Genomic DNA, 18,984 nt, shown 5'->3' on the forward strand with positions numbered 1-18,984 from the left:
AGACTAAGAAAGAGAGAGAGAGAGACAGAGAGAGAGACTAAGAGAGAGAGACAGAGAGAGAGACTAAGAGAGAGAGACAGAGAGAGACAGAGAGAGAGAGACAGAGAGAGACAGAGAGAGAGACAGAGAGAGAGAGACAGAGACAGACAGTCAGATAGACAGACAGTCAGATAGACGGATAGACAGATAGACGGATAGACAGACAGACAGACAGAGGAACTGACAACAGACATACAGACAGAGAGATACGGACAGACAGACAGAGAGACAGACAGTCTCTTGGAGACAAACAGGCTGACAGACACTGTTCCGCCGCTTTGGTAATTATGGGTGTAGCAGAACCCACGCCGTCGGCAGAGGGATAGTTACAATCACTACTACTCTTTAAAAGTATGGGTTTGTGTGAACCCGCGCCATCGGTAGTGTGTATGTAAATTATCATAATCAATTAATTTTAATGTTTTGTCATGTACACACTAAAAATTTGCAGACAGAGAGCAAATTAGGTGTGTGAGAGATACTTAAAATTTCAAAACGATACCTTTAATGGTTCCAGAGTTACAATGATTTTAGTGTGTCTCTGGGTACAGGTGAACCCAGGAAGCACGGCAAAGGTTAATAAACGAGTCCTCAAAAGTGGGGTCTTTTGGTGCTAGTGCCTGTAAACAACACTGTGTGTGTGTGTGTGTGTGTGTGTGTGTGTGTGTGTGTGTGTGTGTGTGTGTGTGTGTGTGTGTGTGTGTGTGTGTGTGTGTGTGTTGTCTCTATCACTTTGTCACTATTTCTTTCTTTTTGTATAATTATTTGTGTCTAAAGTGCTCTCTCTAGGCTGAAATGGACTCGCGTCTCATTTTCTAGGTTCATATATGGCGTTGAGTCAAGACTTACAAAAACTGGAATGTATGTGGCAGATCCATTTTTCCGAGAGACTTATATCACATACAGACAGCTTACAGTCTCAACATATGATCTTTTCTTTCCATTGAACGACGCAGTGTTTTACCAAACCACCATCTACACTCCTGAGATGAGTTCGGCATCCTGGCTGGAAAAATCATGTGACTCTGACGGTGACTGCCCTGACGGCATCCACGCTGAGTGTTGGAAGGGCAAGTGTCTCTGTACTCCCGGATACTACTACTCCAATGGACAGGCCGTCTGTGTGGAAGGTGAGTGTTTGTTGTGGCTGGATGTGTTTTGCTTGGATGGATTGCGTTCGAGGACGTTAAAGTAAACTTGGTCAACAAAATATTGCGACAAATTTCACACGCAAATTAAATTGGCTGTCTATATCTATCTCAAAAGAAGGAGAAGTATCGCTGTCCTTTCTGTTCAGATTGCCATGTGGCCGACCAGCAGGGCGAGTTCCTTGTCTATCCACAGGCGCCCGCATGGCAGGACCCAACACCGTGGATTATCTGGTGACAATCTAGGAGATTGCCTGGACGCGTGTGTAGCAGACTCTCGCTGTATATTTATGGCTATTTATAACGTGCCGGACATTTACAAGTGTTATTCGAGCACAACCTCCCCTCTCCAAGATCCAGGCTCGCTTTACTCTGGTGATGATGATTTTTCGTACCAGAAACGGTGCGCGTACACTGCTGTGCAGAGCTCACTCTTTAGCTGGGCTGGCCTGGCAGCGTGAGATTGCCTGGCAGTAGGCCCGCTATAAATAAAACACTTGCTCCACTGCTGTCTGCTAGTGCTGGCTGCTACAGCCAGAAAGTAAGGTAGTGTGTAATTTGACTAAGCACACACAACTGACACAATCAAATAGACTCGGGCAACCCATGGCATAATAGGGGATACATTCAGCTTTAAAATGATACCAAGCATGACAAGGTCGAGAGTACATGCAAAGAGTGTGTGGTGTATCAAAGAGACAGAATACAAACAGACACATTCCTGTCCCAGCACAATCTCTTCCAATCTCCACTCCATTGACACCCCAATTACTCAAGCTGTCCATTTCCCACAAGCAATGTTAGGAATGCAGTGTGAAGTACAGCATGCCAGCATGCAGAATCACTCACCACCAGTCTTGTTACCAGGTCCTGTTCGCCGGCAGGAAGGGGTTAATTACTCCACTGTGGGGGGGCCGCGCGCCAGGCAAGATAGCAGCTAACGGTACTCCTGTTGCTTGTGTAAACACTTAGAGAGAGAGGGTTCTCACATTCACTGTTTGTGTCAAAAGAACTCTGGTTATTCTATTAGTCAGTCACTGAGTCAGTTGCTGACAGTGAATTCTTTAAAACTGTATCACAGAAGCAGGCTGAGATCTTTTTCAGTACATAGTATTCAGACTTGTTTCACAAAAAAAGACACTTCTCAAAGAAGGAAATAAAACACCTTTCTGTTGTCTTTGAAGGAACATACACACTTCTACAAAATCACAACCATGAAGAGACACGGTAATTTAGGCCAGTTTATATAGGTTAATTTGCATTACTTTGGACTTGACACTGCTGTTCTAAGGAGGGGAGAGACAATGGTTAGCTGTTCCTTCATGAGCACTCTGATCTTGTCTTCATCATTGTTTATTCCCAGAACTCGGCCCTTGAGAGTGTTAACAAAGGAATGTGTTTCCTCACCCCCCTGTTCTCCATGTAGTGCAAGTCCAAATTTCCACAAGCGCATAAAATCCACACAGTGACTCTCAAGCAAATGTTGTTTTGGTATGACTGTGCTCTCTGTGAAATGGGTTCTGTAGTAGTGCATGTAATCATGGATTGATGTTTCTGCTTCATCAATGTCTGCTTCTGACACAGGTCGTGTGTGTGAAACTTGCTTGTGAACTTTGGAATACTTAGTATTCAGACCTTCAAATTTGACTGCAATATCATGAGCATCTGTGTGAATGCTGTGGTCGTCTGTCACTTCATAAGCTCTCTTCACCACACTCTGGCAAATGTCGGCTGTGACTGAAGGCTGTAGATACTTATGACAGTGATTTCCCACAAAAGATCGCCCATGATACGCCTGCACTTCAATTTTGTTGCTTTTCAGAACTTGATCTAGGTTTGATGTGACTGGCCCGGCCAACAGTTGGAGTTCTGATAGCTGTCGCCGTTGTGTTTCAGCGCTGTCATATGTCTTGTTAATGTCATCCTGAAGCTCTGCCCGTTTCTTGTTGTAGGAATCTGTGCTGTGAAAGTCATCTTCTTGCAGGAAAACAAGCTGAGTTTCAAAGTGTTGTTTCTTTTTCTCTTCGTCATTGATATCTTTCAAGGCCTTGACAAATTCCTCAAAAGGTTTTGTCATTCCTGAAAAATCGACCTCACTTTCTTTTACAAGGACTGCTGCTATTGTTTTGTCTAGTTTGTGACACTCGTGTTCAAGCAGAACATGATGTTTTTTAACAATGCCAAGCAGAATATGAAGGTAGGGTGGTGCAACTTGCGTCAGCTGAAGGTCGAACAGTGGATAATGGATTGCGTTGTTGTAAGCTTTTGCCTTTTTCTTATCCCTGCCAGCACGCACAAAACGCCTGTGATCATTTTTAATGTTCAGAAGTGTTCTTTGTGGTACCTCTGGTTGTTCTGTTGGGGCTCTTTGGATCTGTGTCTTTGTGGCCTTGCACCAAAGACAGGGGTGGACAGCTTGTGCGCCTGACAGACCATAGACTTTGGTTTGGAACTCATAATCCCCAAATAGAAAAACGCGCAAGTGCTTTCCTCTCCAGGTGATTTCCTCAAGGTTGGAGATCTGCTGTTGGTATGGGGCAAGAATAGACTGGAGGTTGACGAAGCAATCTTTGCAGTTCACAAGGGTAATTAGAAAGGTATTGCGCCTTGAGTTAGCTTCTGTTGTGTTTGCCACCTGTAACATCAATTTAAAGCTACCTCCCCCATAATCCCCGCCAATTTTGATCCATATTTCATCTTCGGGTATTTGCTCGTTTTGAGTCAGAAGGCCCTCTTGTTCGTACTGGTCTAATAGGTTTGTGACAAACTCAGGCAGATCATCACTTCCTATGTAGCCCACTGGAATACTAGCTCTTGCTCGATCTTCAGTGAACAACCTTTTCCTTTTGATGTGTATGTCTCCACACTGTGTCTCATTTTGAAAGACCCGTTCTTGCTTTTCACTAGCCATCTGAACCCCTTTGGTTCTCAAATACCTCTTTTGTCTTCGGTATTTGTTCCAGCTAAGCCCAAGCATTGTTCTTAAAACTGATCCGTCCTTGGCTGACATCACTGGCCTTTTAAAACCTGATGCTCGAAGCAGCTTTTCCCTGACTGCTTTTGACGATTTTCGCAACTCGGAACTGTGCTGTATCAGAGAATCTTCCGTTGTTTTGCCGGACACGTCAAGCCTGTACTTTTCAATCTGCTTAGATCTTTTTTTTCGTAGAGGAGAAGCAGCGGTGCTTGAACATTTTCGTGGAACAATGATCTTTTTGAAGACAAGAGGCTGGCCTTTGGTTTTGCACCTAAGAGTTGTGTTGTCACCTGCACCATTGAGTTTCATGCGAGTTAATTGTGTATGGTATTCTTCTTCCTCTCTTGAAAGTGGATAGCTGAGATCATGTGCAGGACGTAGTTTCTTCTTTTGTGACATGGGAGAAGTTGTACTGTCCACAAACCTTTTAGGCGTTTTATTTCGTTCTGGAGTAGCGGTTTGCACAAAACTGCTTTCTTTTTGTGGTGTGCACTGTTTAGATTGTAGTGGAGACGTTTGCACACTAACTGTATTTGGTGCTTTGGAAGGCGTTGATGCCAGTGGTGGCAAAAAAGTTGAAGCATCGCTAAACACATGTGTCACACAGTCGCCAGAGCTATCTGTCTTTCTTGCTTGGCATCTTTTTTTCTTTGCTGGTCTTCCACCTTTTGTCTGACTGAAAAATTTGGAACACACAGGACAGTCGCTGGCAAGTAAAGAAGCATCAAACTCTTGCCATAGAAAAGCTGCGTTTTGAATGTCCTGATAGGCATTATCAAGCGAAATTTTCGAGGGAACATGTGAACCTTTTAATTTCATCACCCTGCAAAAACATTTGTTGCACAATGTTTGAGAATGAATGTCACTGTTGTCAAGCATGATGTTTATTCCATGATAGCTGTCAAGTTCTACGGTGGCATACCTACACAATTTCACTAGAGTGTCATATTTCTTTTTTGATCTTTCTCCACATACACGACAAAGAGAATGTAGTCTCTCCAAGTGTGCTTCTTTTGTATGAAGAGTTTCCATCACGAAGTGTGCTGAACTTAAACAACTAAAAAATCCACACCCATTTTTCAAGTCCCTTTGCCAGTCAGAAAATGAACACACACATGCACAAATCACAGTTTGTCCTTATAGAAACTATTTTTTTTCCAAAGTTAAGTCCTACACATCACTGCTCATGACAGTTCAAAATACAGACCTACAATCAGGTACCACAAAACACAGTAGGAATAGTATGTTAGAACCCATGTAACAGCATCAAAACTGTCAACAACACATCTACCACTGTGAATAAAACTCAGAACCCTGCTCTCTTTCAACAATAAAAACTCCATTTAGAATACTGGTAACAAAAAACATTTTTGCTCTGGTGCATACTCTAAAGTTTCAATTCACTAACACAGTTAATCCTGGGAAACCAAAAAGGTCCAAGCACTTGCAATAGATCACTGAAAATTGTAAACATCCAGGGTTTTTAATAGGGGCCAAAGAAGGGCCAGCCTGCTGGTGCCAACAGCTGCCACTGACTGACGCCTTCCCTGTGGGAGTGGAATGTCTGGCAGCAGGGGGTATCTGGTAGCAGCTGGCGAGCAGCTAAAGGGGAGGATTTTGCCTGTGCTGCACAGCAGTGCGTAGTCCTCTAACGGACCACGGTAGACCAACACAGCGCCATTTGTCTCCCCCGCCCCCTCTCCCCACCTCCTTCTCCTATCCCCATTTTTTTATTTGCTGTTTGGTTTGTTATGCGTCAAATGTCATATTTCGGTCAAAAATTATAAAAAAACTTTTTTCACTGACTTATTTACCTGAGATTTGATTTTTGATTGAATACACGATTTCATAACTGCTGCATATGCTTCACCGACGGAACATTTGAATTTATCAATCGAAATATGAAACGTTATTTTGAATACTTCCACACATCGACACAAATCTACAGGTTTTATTGTCAAGACCGAAATGCTTAGCTCCTTCACTAAACTTACTCTTGCATGGTATATACGAGGTATGATCCAAACAAAATGATCAAATGTGATTTTCACAGAGACTGTTACCCCCCTCGGGTTAGGGGGAAGAATTTACCCGATGCTCCCCAGCATGTCGTAAGAGGCGACTAACGGATTTTGTTTCTCCTTTTACCCTTGTTAAGTGTTTCTTGTATAGAATATAGTCAATTTTTGTAAAGATTTTAGTCAAGCAGTATGTAAGAAATGTTAAGTCCTTTGTACTGGAAACTTGCATTCTCCCAGTAAGGTAATATATTGTACTACGTTGCAAGCCCCTGGAGCAAATTTTTGATTAGTGCTTTTGTGAACAAGAAACAATTGACAAGTGGCTCTATCCCATCTTCCCCCTTTCCCCGTCGCGATATAACCCTTCGTGGTTGAAAACGACGTTAAACACCAAATAAACAAATAAACAGAGACTGTTCGGCGTATCTGGCCCAAAATACAGCAGTCATTAGAACTATTCGCCTCCGACATCGATGCAAAGTCACAAGTGCCTAAGCCAATCAGAAGAGGCTTTAATGTGACCTTATTTGGGATTGCTTTTGAGCTCTCATTTGACGGCTTTTTTGAGGTCCTGGGTGCAGTGAAACTTGTTGGCTAAAATTCTGATTTTCAAAGAGGGTATAACCAGAAATCACAAGGGGTGTAATCAGGTCTGAAGAATGTGTGAGGCAAAAATGGGATCATTTGGTCTTTTAGGAATGGAGTTACGGCCCTTCTTTTGTGGAGACTGACATTTTCATGAAGGAGAAAGGCAGTCTGGGTTTCGCAGTTTGGTCGCTGACTGCTAAACTCGTAAGTAAGTTTGGGTAAAAAGGTTTCTGCATAGTACGTGACAATGGCTGTGCTGTTAGTAGACAGAATATCGTGGTCGAAAAATACAGCAAATAGCCCTGTTTCTGCTTTGAAAACCTCGCTTACAAATTTGATGCATCTCGTCATTTTGGTCTAGACACGCTTTGTTTCTGTGTTCTCTGGCACTAAAGTTGAAGGAAACCAAAGTCTCATAATCAGTGACTACAGTAACAACAAATCTGGGTCTACTGGGTTCACAACGGTTGAGCCGATCGCGTGCAAGAGGAGCATGATGCTCCTTCCGTTCCCCTGTAAACTTATGAGGCACCCATTTTGCGGCCAGCTTTTGAAGCGGAAGATCATTGATTAGAATTTTCTGGAATGTTCCATGTGAAAGTTTAAGTTTTGCACTTTATACTCGCATGTACACTTTTTCATCTTAGTTCTTAAATTTTGACAGAGCAGCTACATTATTCTCGTTTGAAGCGCTCTTCGGAAGTCTTTTTGGGTTGTCAGAGTTATTCCCCTTTTCCCCAGTTTCGATTTCTCTTTTCTTTTGTCAGATTGTAGAATATGGAACAGCTTTGATTCATGTAACGTTTTTCAGCTTTGTAGCAATTTTCTTTGTACCACCATCTAGCTACACTCTTTCAAAGAAGTAAAAATTTTCATGGTGCTTGACAAAAGACCCCGTTTTGAAGCACAACCCAAAAGTGACGTATTTTAAAAACTCGTTATTTATGACGTAGTAGCATAATGACGTCATCTCTCAGAGGTATACCAGTTAAATGGTTGGCATTTCAAATGATAAATTACTTTTTATAATCAGTAGCTTGAGACTTGTATAATCGCGGTTTGATCATTTTGTTTGGATCATACCTCGTACCTTGGCCTCTGTTGGTCTTGCCGGGGTGTTATACCCTTGTACGAGTACCACTAATAAATATATTGCATTCCAGTGTGTTTGAATTTAAATAAATATATATGTGTGTGTGTGTGTATGTGTGTGTGTGTGTGTGTGTTTGTGTGTGTATGTATATGTGTGTGTGTGTCTGTGTGTGTCTTGTGTCTGTGTGTCTGTGTGTGTATGTGTGTGGGTGTGTGTGTTAGTTTTGTGAGTGTGTGTGTGTGCGTGTGTGTGCTCTTCGCTGGGGGTATGCAATGTCTTGGCTTACTGACATTGTAATTGGTCATCTGTCTGGGTCAAATAATTACCGCGTTCCTTTGAGTTCATTGCCCTAATCTGTTTCCGCGTAGCAGTGTGTCATGTTCAATGGCATAACAACGTGCTTTAACCAAAACTCGGCAGCCGCGCATGCGCAAGGAAAGCAACCGCTACTTAGTGCATGGAAACCACACACTGACATGATCATTTAAAAATCACGGGAGGCACGGACATATAGGTGGAGCAAGTAACGAGACAGACAGACACACACACACAGACACACAGACACACACATCCATACACACACACACACACATCCACACACATCCACACGCACACACACACACACACATACACACACACACACTAATACACATACATACATACACACTAATACACACACATACACACACTAATACACACACACACACACACACACACTCACACACACACCCACACACACACACACACACACATATGCGCACACACACACACACAGACATATACGCACGCACACACACATACACACGCACGCACACATCTGTGAAGCTCGACAGTTTCTTGTTCACGCGAGTGCATAAATTAACCTAGTTATTACGTGGTGTTTGGTCGGAGTTCGATTCAACTGAGTGATTCCGGCCTCCATTTTGTTTTACACAAGCTCATGATGATGTCTGACATAGTTTGCTAGTGACTGTCTTTTTGTGCATGATGTGGTGATCTACCTGATCTAAATTTAGATCCAAAAATAGGTCAAGACCAGCCGGGACAGAGTCCGAAATTAATTCGTTAAAAAAATCGCAGTTCTTGACTCTTTGGGTGCAAGTCAATGAAACTTGGTAGTTCTTCTAACGGATAGCTGCCTGAGGTATGACTAAAAGCCCCAGGGGCTCCGTGCACCTGGATTTGACAAGTTCAGTACCTTTAAACATTAAAAGCGCCTTATTAAATAATAATTGATCTTTAAGTGATAAAAAATTAAGACTGCTAAGCTTTTGCTCTGTTGATGTTTGCGGACCCGGCATGATAAGTTTAGCTGCGCGACGGTGAAGAGACTTTACTTTGTTTAAGTGAACATCGCTACAACCATCCCAAAGTGTAGATGCATAATTCAGATGAGGTAAAATATGACCAAAATAAAACAACTTGAGTGCTGAGGTATCAGCGTAATGCTTTAATATGGAGAGAAGCAACAAGTTTTTAGATAAGGTTTTTGTAACACGGTTGAGGTGGGAGTGCCACTTTAATTCAGCGTCTATTGTGACCCCGAGAACACGATGGCTGGTTACTTGCTCAATGGGTGACTCATTTAAACTGAGATGAAGATTCAGAGGAGCGAGTTGGTGTTTCTGTCGTGTTGTGATCACCATGCATTTAGTTTTGCCTGGGTGTATAATCATTGAGTTTTGTTTATAATCATTGAGTTTTGAGAGAGAGAGAGAGAGAGAGAGAGAAAAAGAGAGAGAGAGAGAGAGAGAGAGAGAGAGAGAGAGAGAGAGAGAGAGAGAGTGTGTGAGTGAGAGTGTGTGCATGTTCTGATGATTGTTTAGATTAAAATAATAATTTCAACAAAAAAAAAGACTGTTAGTGTATGTTACTGATCAAAACAAATTATGAATCTGCTGTGCCATTCGCGGTCGGCAGCCCCGCGTACGATCATCTCTCACATGTGACCGCCTCTCGTCTACAGGGTTGGTCGATATATTCTACCCCCAAAATAGCACTTGTTTGCATCTTCAGTGACTCTATCGTCCACTAAAATCCCAAACCGACGTCAAATACGAGCGGATTTTGTGAAATAAAGCACATTTCTACTTCCAAAACCCATCGAACAGCCATTTGACCTTAAACACAGCCATTTCCGGCTCTCGATCGCCGACATGTTCAGCTTTGATGGTAATTTACGGACAAATATGAACCGCTCTATGACATAGTTTTTTGCATCGAGAAACAATGTAAGGCATCGCTAAATCTGTAGCTTACTTTAAATCCCGACGTAAATCAAACAAATCCAAGAAAACTGACAAAACGTGCCTTCAATCGTGTCAGACCCCGCGTAGAGCCTCAGTCCCGGTTATCCCCGTGTTTCCAGGGCCCCAACGTGTCAGAAGTTCGAGATAACACGTTATACTTGTCTTTGACGTCAAACGTAACTTGTTCGTAGATTTTGGTCAATGAAAATGCACAGAGCTTTCTTCTTATTCATCACGTTTGAGCATATTTCATTTCTTTCAAGTGTTTTATGACTTTTCGTTGTGGATTTTGCGATTACAGAGATAAGTTGCAAATTGACCATGAGTCGCAGCGGTAATCATCAACCTTGTGTGGGTCTTTGAGAGTGAATGGTTACAATCCACGTTTTACTTGAAAGCTCAAAGCCATTCACCACCTCGATTTGTTTCATGGGGAACATGAGATTTATTTCCCAGCTGGTTATGAATGAAAACTTGTGAAAATGATGACAAAGGTGTATATTTGGTTGTATCTCAGTGATAACTGGGTGGCAACGTGTAGGTATGCAAGTGCGGTAACTAGGGGAAGGGATCCTAATATGGACCACTTTTTGTTTCATGCTGATAACAAGCTTGTTTTCTTGCGAAGAAGTTTCATTTTGTGTTTGGTAGTCCTTCTCTCTTAGGTTAACCGTTAGGCCTAATTAGAGTGAAATAGCTTTGATAGACATTCAGCAAAAATTAAATACAGAAAAAATCACAAAGGGTCCATAATAGGAGACTGGGCGCCTAATATGGACCAGTGAAGCGGCCTTCACGAATCACTGTTCAAAATAACATGATACAACTTAGTGTACAAGTCAGCCTAATTAAAATATGCTCTAGATTTATCTGTTTCTGGTTGATGAGAGCATTATTTGAAGCACACCAGGAAACTAAAGAAGCTTATCAAAAACAGAGTGAAAATAAGTGAAATTATCAACTTCCACGAAAAGAAGACTTTTTGTTGCATTTTTTTTAAATCACGAGGGCTAGTTATAGGTTATTTCCAGCAAGCTTCTTAATGAAGTAATGAAAATAGCCTTTAGCTTTTATTTTCTTCATGTGTGTGTATGCGTGTGTGTGTGTGTGTGTGTGTGTGTGTGTGTGTGTGCGTGTGTGTGTGTGTGTGTGCGTGTGTGTGTGTTGCGTGTGTGTTGTGTGCGTGTGTGTGAGTGTATTATGTGTGTGTGTGTGTGTGTGTGTGTGTGTGTGTGTGTGTGTGTGTGTGTATTGTGTGTGTGTGTATGTGTCTGTGTGTGACTGTGTTTGTGTCCTTGTGTGCGTGCGTGTGCGTGCGTGAATGAATGTGTGTGTGTATGTACGTTCGTGCGTGCGTGCGTGTGGGTGTATGTGATCAGAAAACTTAACCTTTCTGAACAGTTCTTCACTCTTCAAGAACGATCGAGAAAATAAGCATGACCTTACGTCCTCGCGGAACGTTCTGGAGCATTACCTTATTTCCTTCAAGAACGATCTTTACTACGCGTCATAAATGTTTTACACAGATGCGTTTGAGTGCGTATCATTGTAATGAGGCAGTTTTTTTGGTAAACCCAATTATATGACTTTAAAGGCCATTCATTTTCAAACATTATTCAACAAACAGATTGATCTAACATGAGCAAGTGTTTATACAGTGAAACCTACAACACGGACGTCCCCAAAATTCCAATTTGCAATTCTAAAACGCATTGTATTACATGTAAATAAGTACCGGTTACAATCGACTCGAAGTACGTCTCCATCAATATCCAAAACTTGCAAAGCAATCCGCCAAGTCAGTGGTGAAATACAGTGCTCTGTGTCATGGTAGCCCTCAACGCTAAGCCAAAACCATCTGTTTTTGACCCCTCATACGATCGACACCATGCATCAGTAGAAAAAAGCATAGCACACAAAATACGCAAACTAGCCAAACAAAACAACATGTTCTGGGTATATCATTGATCTGACAGAAATAACAAGGGATTTAATGGTTTAATTCTCCCCCGAAATCGGCGTATGCTGCCTGCATGGCGGGGTAAAAACGGTCATACACGTAAAACTCCACTCGTGTTAAAACATGAGTGAACGTGGGAGTTTCAACCCATGAACGAAGAAGAAGAATGGTTACATTTGGGTGCGAAATTTGTCGCAATAATTAAGGGGCTACATTTAGTATTGGGTACATCCAAAAACGAAGAGACTGCCAACGTTCCAAAATTCAGAATAAAAGAAAACAAGAAAGGTAAGTTGTTGGAAAGTTTGTGATTGAAAAATGTACGTTATGATTCTGCCACGCCCTGCTATGGGATTTCAGTGTCGGCGTTCGACGAGCGCAGTGGCGTGGTGGTAAGACGTCGGCCTCCTAATCGGGAGGTCGTGAGTTCGAATCCCGGTCGCTGCCGCCTGGTGGGTTAAGAGTGGAGATTTTTCCGCTCTCCCATGTCAACTTATGCGCAGACCAGCTAGTGACTTAACACCCTTCGTGTGTACACGCAAGCACAAGACCAAGTGCGCACGGAAAAGATCCTGTAATCCATGTCGGAGTTCGGTGGGTTATGGAAACACGAAAATACTCCGCATGCCTACTCAACGAAAGCGGAGTGAAGCTGACTATGCTCTCATGTAGGGTATAGGGTGGGGAACCAAAATGGGCAAACGAGCTCCCACGTAACCAGAACATCCTGGAACGCTGAAGAAGAAGAAGTGTCTGCGTTGTGTGTAACGTAAATTTGTGATACCTAAGAAGTGTAACTTAAATTTGTGTAACGTATGAAGTGTAACGTAAATTTGTGTAACGTATGAAGTGTAACGTAAATTTGTGTAACGTAAGAAGTGTAACGTATGAAGTGTAACGTAAATTGTGACCCTCCACCACGGAATGAGTTGCATGTCACCTTTGCGTGATTTTCATATTTTTACATTTTCCTAAAGAGTCTTTTTATGCTCTATCCAGTGGTGAAAAACGTTTTAGAAAAGAGCGAAAACTTGTTTGAGTTATAAGCCTGTGACTAAGTGTTAGGAAACGCTACCGTTGCTGAGCTTTGGTTCAGTTTTGTGTGTTGCATGTAGTTGACTTATTTGTACTTTGTGGGAAAGTACCGATATTATATTTTGTAAACACAATATTTATGCTTGGACGAGAATGCAGGTGAACTTTCTAGTCCTGTCAAAACAAGTTGTTTACCATGCTGTTTTAGTCGTGAGTTCGTGGCGTTCGTTCGGATTAAGTGTGTCGGCGCTTTTGATGTACGTCATAAGAGAATGTCGCTAGTTTAGTCCATGCACGGCTCGTATAATGTAGTTGTATCGTGTTCGGTCTGGAATATTCTCGAGATTGAGTATTTACTATATATGCCAGCGCGATTTGAATGTTAGAAAAGCTTCTATTTGAGTTCTGCTACGTTGTGCAGTTGTATGTATTGAATGCTGAATAAATCCTCGAACTCAATTTGACGAGTTGTTTTCTGTTGCTGCGAAGACGGGCGACGTAGAATAAAAGAACACAACTATACGACATTTGAGAACTTGTGGCAATCTCAAGTGTCGTGTAACAATTGGGGGCCAAGCCAAGGATCTACGTTTAACGCCAAGGGTTTTCCAGTAACAAGGACTAGTGTCAAGACAGTCACAGGAGGTAGCCATCAATCGGGTGTATCCTGAGGGATCAGTATTGAGACTACGGAACCGTGGATTCGGTGTGACTGGTGAAGAGTTTGGTAATCGCCGCAGCTCGGTACGGTGAGCGACGCCGGAGTGTATCGGGATTACAGAGGTTAGCTGCCGTTTGGACGAGACGGACTTCGTCGCGGAGCTAGTGCATTAATACTACGAAATACGACTGGGGTACGTCGTGTACGTATCGTGAGCAGAGTGCGCCGTCACGTTAGACGAGGAGGGTGGCAGCCTGCGTCTACGAAGGTGAACAGCGACGAGAGAAGCATCGGAGGTGCGGTAGAGACTGTGTTCTTTTAGAAGACTACATTCGTCTACGTTCGTGGCTGTGAAAGAATACAGACGAACGCACCGGTAAAGACCAGAATGGCTGAGTTCTGGGGAAAAGTAATTGAACTGGGACTAAAAGGCAAGCAGTTGACGGAGTTCGTCGAGTCCCAGACACGACTCCTGGCGCAGCGTGAAGAACGACAAGTGCAGCGTGAGCGTGAAGAAAGACAAGCGCAGCGTGAGCGTGAAGAAAGACAAGCGCAGCGTGAAGAAAGACAAGCACAGCGTGAAGAAAGGAAAATGGAGCTGAAACGCTTAGAGCTCCAAATAAAAATGGAGAGGAAGCGCTTAGAGCTTCAGACAGAAATGATGCGTGTTCAAAATGAGCACGAGGCACCACGCCTAAGAGATAACCAGCAGCAAATGCTACACAGGGCATCGAAACTTCCAGCATCCACTGACGGGAAGGACCAGATCGATACTCCAGACTTCACCGGAAAAGTTGAGGCCGTCTGCCTGAAGAAGCCCTTGTACGATCTATTAATTGGGAACATTGGGGGTGCGAGACGTCCTGATGACAATGATTTCGAATGGAGAATGGGCGCAGCTCAGCCTGCTGTTGAGGAGGAAGACCCACTGCCATTCGCGAATGAAGATATCAGCGAACTGTTACGAGATGACAGAGCTACTGTGCATCGCCGCGACCAGCCGCAGGTTGTAAGCGCTGTGACGACCAGAGCCCAGGCGAAGAAGGACAAAACAACTACGCCACTCAGGGTCACCAACAGTTCTGCAACTGCTGTCGTGGACAGGGATCGGCTGATTCAGCTACAGGAAGCTGATTTGACCTTGACAAAGTACAGGAGTCGTCCTGTCAAGGAGATGACTAAGGGCGAAGGCACTGTGCACTTTGAAGTGAAGGCCAAGATTCTGTACAGAGTGTTCCAGCACCCGAGAGTCAACGGTGGGAAGCCATTACGTCAAGTTCTGGTGCCTCAACCACTTAGGCGCCAGGTGATGGAGGTGGCCCACGACTCTATTATGGGAGGTCACCTGGGTGTCAAGAAGACATCGGACAGAATCCAGGCTGCGTTTTACTGGCCAGGACTGCATGCAGATGTGACTCGATTCTGCCGATCGTGCGATATTTGCCAGAAAACCATACCTCGAGGAAGGGTCCCGAAAGTGCCGTTGCAGAAGATGCCTTTGATCGACCGACCTTTCAAGAGGGTGGCCATTGACCTCATCGGCGAGATCAAACCGCCAAGTGAAGCGGGTCATCGTTGGGTACTGACCCTGGTAGACTATGCAACCAGGTACCCAGAAGCCGTGCCTCTGAAGAAAATTGACACCGAGACTGTTGCCGAGGCACTTGTGGACATTTTCAGCAGAATTGGGGTTCCTGAAGAGATCCTCACAGACCTGGGGACACAGTTTGTCTCTGAATGCATGGAAGAGGTCAACAGGCTGCTGAGCATTCGTCACTTGACTACGACACCTTATCACCCGATGTGCAATGGGCTGGTCAAAAAATTCAATGCGACGCTGAAGTCCACGCTGAAGAAACTATGCAGTGAGCAGCCAAGGCAGTGGCATCGCTACATCAATGCCTTGCTGTTTGCATACAGGGAGGTGCCACAAGAGTCCACTGGATTCTCCCCGTTCGAGCTGATGTACGGGCGGACCGTGAGAGGCCCGATGCAGATACTAAAGGAATTGTGGACGAAAGATGTGGACACACCTGAAGTGAAGAACAGTTACCAGTACGTGTTCGAGTTGCGAGAGAAACTGGAGGAGACTCTCGAGATTGCGAGAGAAAACTTGAGAAAGTCTCAGGATAGTGGAAAGCACTACTACGACCGCAAAGCCGTAAACAGGAAGTTTACACCAGGTAACAAAGTGCTGATACTGCTTCCCACTGATCACAACAAACTACTGATGCAGTGGAAAGGCCCATACGAGGTTGAGGCCGTGGTAGGGATCAACGACTACAAGGTGAATGTCGGCAAGAAGTCCAAGATCTACCACGCTAACCTCCTGAAACTGTATGTGGAGAGACCTCCGGAAGCAGTACAGGTCGCAGCAAGTGTGGAAGAACCAGCCGAACTAGACGAGTTCGACGGTGAGGAACTACTGGAGTTGGGAGACCTCCACAAGAAAGAGGGAGTGGATGACGTCAAGTTAGGACCTGACCTGACAGAAGACCAGCAGAAGGAGCTGCATGATTTTATGGGCGACTTCACCCATAGGTTCTCTGATGTTCCAGGCTCTACGTCCTTGGTCGAACATGAAGTCCACCTCACATCTGACGTTCCTGTTCGCTCAAAACCATACCCTATCCCGTTTCAGGCTCGGGAATCCTTGAAGAAGGACATCGACAACATGTTGAAGATGGGGGTCATCCGTGAATCATCATCCCCTTACTCATCTCCCGTTGTTGTTGTCAAGAAGAAAGACGGCACAAACAGGGTATGCATTGACTTTAGGAAAGTGAATAAGATCACCGTGTTTGACCCTGAACCAATGCCGACGGCAACTGATCTATTCCGACAGTTGACTGGCAGTAAGATCTTCTCGAAGATCGATCTCAGCAAGGGATATTGGCAGATTCCTGTGCGCGAAGAGGACATACCAAAGACCGCCTTTGCAACTCCAGACGGAACGTATGAGTGCCTGCGGATGCCTTTTGGCATGGTGAACAGTGGTGCTACCCTGAAGAGGGGAATGCGAAAAATGCTCAAAGGAATGAAGAATGTTGTGTACTACTGGGATGATCTGCTAGTCCACACGGAGACCTTTGCGGAGCATCTGGAGACTTTGAGGGAACTGTTTTCCCGCCTGACAAAAGCCAATCTGACCGTGAGACCCAGCAAGTGCATTTTGGGGACCGACAACGTTGACTTCATAGGTCATTCACTGAAGGAAGGTCAAAAGGGGCTTTTGTTGGAAAACGTCACCAAGATCCTCAATGCGCCACGTCCTGAAACCAAGAAGCAGGTGCGATCCTTCCTTGGATTGGCTGGGTACTACAGAGAGTTCATTCCAAACTTCGCCGCCATAACGGCGCCTTTGTCGGACATGACCCGAAAAGGATGCCCCAACCGAATACTCTGGGGACCAGCTCAGGAGAAGGCATACCAGACCGTGCGCGACCTGATGTCACGAGACCCCGTGCTACGCCTTCCTGATACTGCCAAAGAGTTCATTTTGCGTACAGACGCATCGGACGAAGGGATCGGCGCCATGCTGATGCAAGAGCATGGAGGTAAACCGTTTCCGGTCAGCTATGCCAGCAAGAAGCTGTCAGGAGCCGAGAAGAACTACTCGACCATGGAGAAAGAGTGTTTAGCCATCGTGTGGGGAATCAAGAAATTTGAACTCTACCTCCAAGGGGTGAAATTCGTGCTTCAGACTGATCACAAACCCCTCACCTACCTGAACTCTGCGAAGTTTGTGAATAATCGTATCATGAGGTGGGTGATGTACTTGCAGAACTTTGATATGCGAGTGGAATCGATCAAAGGTTCAGACAATGTTGGAGCAGATTTTCTCAGCCGAGTATGTGAGTAAAACTGTGTTCATTCTCCAACAGACTAATGTACATACCTGGATTTCAATCTGTTATGTATACATAATATGTGTACAGGTAGCGTTTCAATGATTGAAAGAAATTAGGTAAATTTCTTCTGGTGTTGGGGGTAATGTTAGGAAACGCTACCGTTGCTGAGCTTTGGTTCAGTTTTGTGTGTTGCATGTAGTTGACTTATTTGTACTTTGTGGGAAAGTACCGATATTATATTTTGTAAACACAATATTTATGCTTGGACGAGAATGCAGGTGAACTTTCTAGTCCTGTCAAAACAAGTTGTTTACCATGCTGTTTTAGTCGTGAGTTCGTGGCGTTCGTTCGGATTAAGTGTGTCGGCGCTTTTGATGTACGTCATAAGAGAATGTCGCTAGTTTAGTCCATGCACGGCTCGTATAATGTAGTTGTATCGTGTTCGGTCTGGAATATTCTCGAGATTGAGTATTTACTATATATGCCAGCGCGATTTGAATGTTAGAAAAGCTTCTATTTGAGTTCTGCTACGTTGTATGTATTGAATGCTGAATAAATCCTCGAACTCAATTTGACGAGTTGTTTTCTGCTGCTGCGAAGACGGGCGACGTAGAATAAAAGAACACAACTATACGACGTTTGAGAACTTGTGGCAATCTCAAGTGTCGTGTAACACTAAGGTGACCCTCACACTGTTAACAGACACTCCCCGGACTTATATTAGGCCTAGCGCAGAACCGCGCGAGGTGACATGCGACTCATTTCGTGGTGGAGGGTCACATTTTTGTCAATAACAACGTTCCAACAACTTACCTTTCTTGTTTTTTTATTCTTAGTTTTTGGTAGTAAAATATCATTTCAAATGATCACAAATCACAGTGCAGTACCGTAAACTATCTTGTAAACATCAACCCCCGTGGTGTAAATGTTTGCATCGAGACACAACAGCTTGTCTGATGTAACACCAAATAATTTCTTTTGTTATGAAAGATAAATCACCTGGATAACTGGTGGAAACTGCGGGCGTTTTAGATCTTTCATGTGTATATTTTATTCTTTCTGAAATTGTTTTTGATCTGCCATAAAAAGGGTATCGGCATTGCTGACAAGTGCAACTATTATCAGTTGTTGATTTTGTTTCTAATTTGAGTCATAGTAATTAAACGATGCAGTATTTACAAGATGTCAAGGTTTTAATACAAACTCGGAAGCAAACAGTAAACATTAACAAATTACAACACACACACACACACACACACACACACACACACACACACACACACACACACACACACACACACACACACATACACACACACACACACACACACAACCTATTCCAACCATGTAATCAGGGTCACC

General features: G+C 43.8%; 2 protein-coding genes across 2 annotated transcripts in view; one reads left to right on the forward strand and one right to left on the reverse strand.

The window, feature by feature from the left end:
* LOC138949859 (uncharacterized) overlaps nucleotides 1-1,425 on the forward strand; it is a 29,872-nt gene extending 28,447 nt beyond the window's left edge. Inside the window, exons 7-8 of the mRNA XM_070321641.1 lie at nucleotides 996-1,169; nucleotides 1,337-1,425. Coding sequence (XP_070177742.1) covers nucleotides 996-1,169; nucleotides 1,337-1,425 — 263 coding nt within the window. The remainder of the gene's footprint in view (nucleotides 1-995; nucleotides 1,170-1,336) is intronic.
* Nucleotides 1,426-2,281: 856 nt separating this feature from the next.
* Nucleotides 2,282-4,787, reverse strand: LOC138950406 (uncharacterized). Its single transcript, XM_070322146.1, has one exon. It carries the CDS (start codon nucleotides 4,561-4,563, stop codon nucleotides 2,449-2,451), a length of 2,115 nt encoding a protein of 704 aa, XP_070178247.1. The 5' UTR covers nucleotides 4,564-4,787; the 3' UTR covers nucleotides 2,282-2,448.
* Nucleotides 4,788-18,984: the final 14,197 nt, after the last annotated feature.

The sequence above is a fragment of the Littorina saxatilis genome, linkage group LG16 (genome assembly GCF_037325665.1).
Source record: "Littorina saxatilis isolate snail1 linkage group LG16, US_GU_Lsax_2.0, whole genome shotgun sequence".
Lineage (NCBI taxonomy): Eukaryota > Metazoa > Mollusca > Gastropoda > Littorinimorpha > Littorinidae > Littorina > Littorina saxatilis.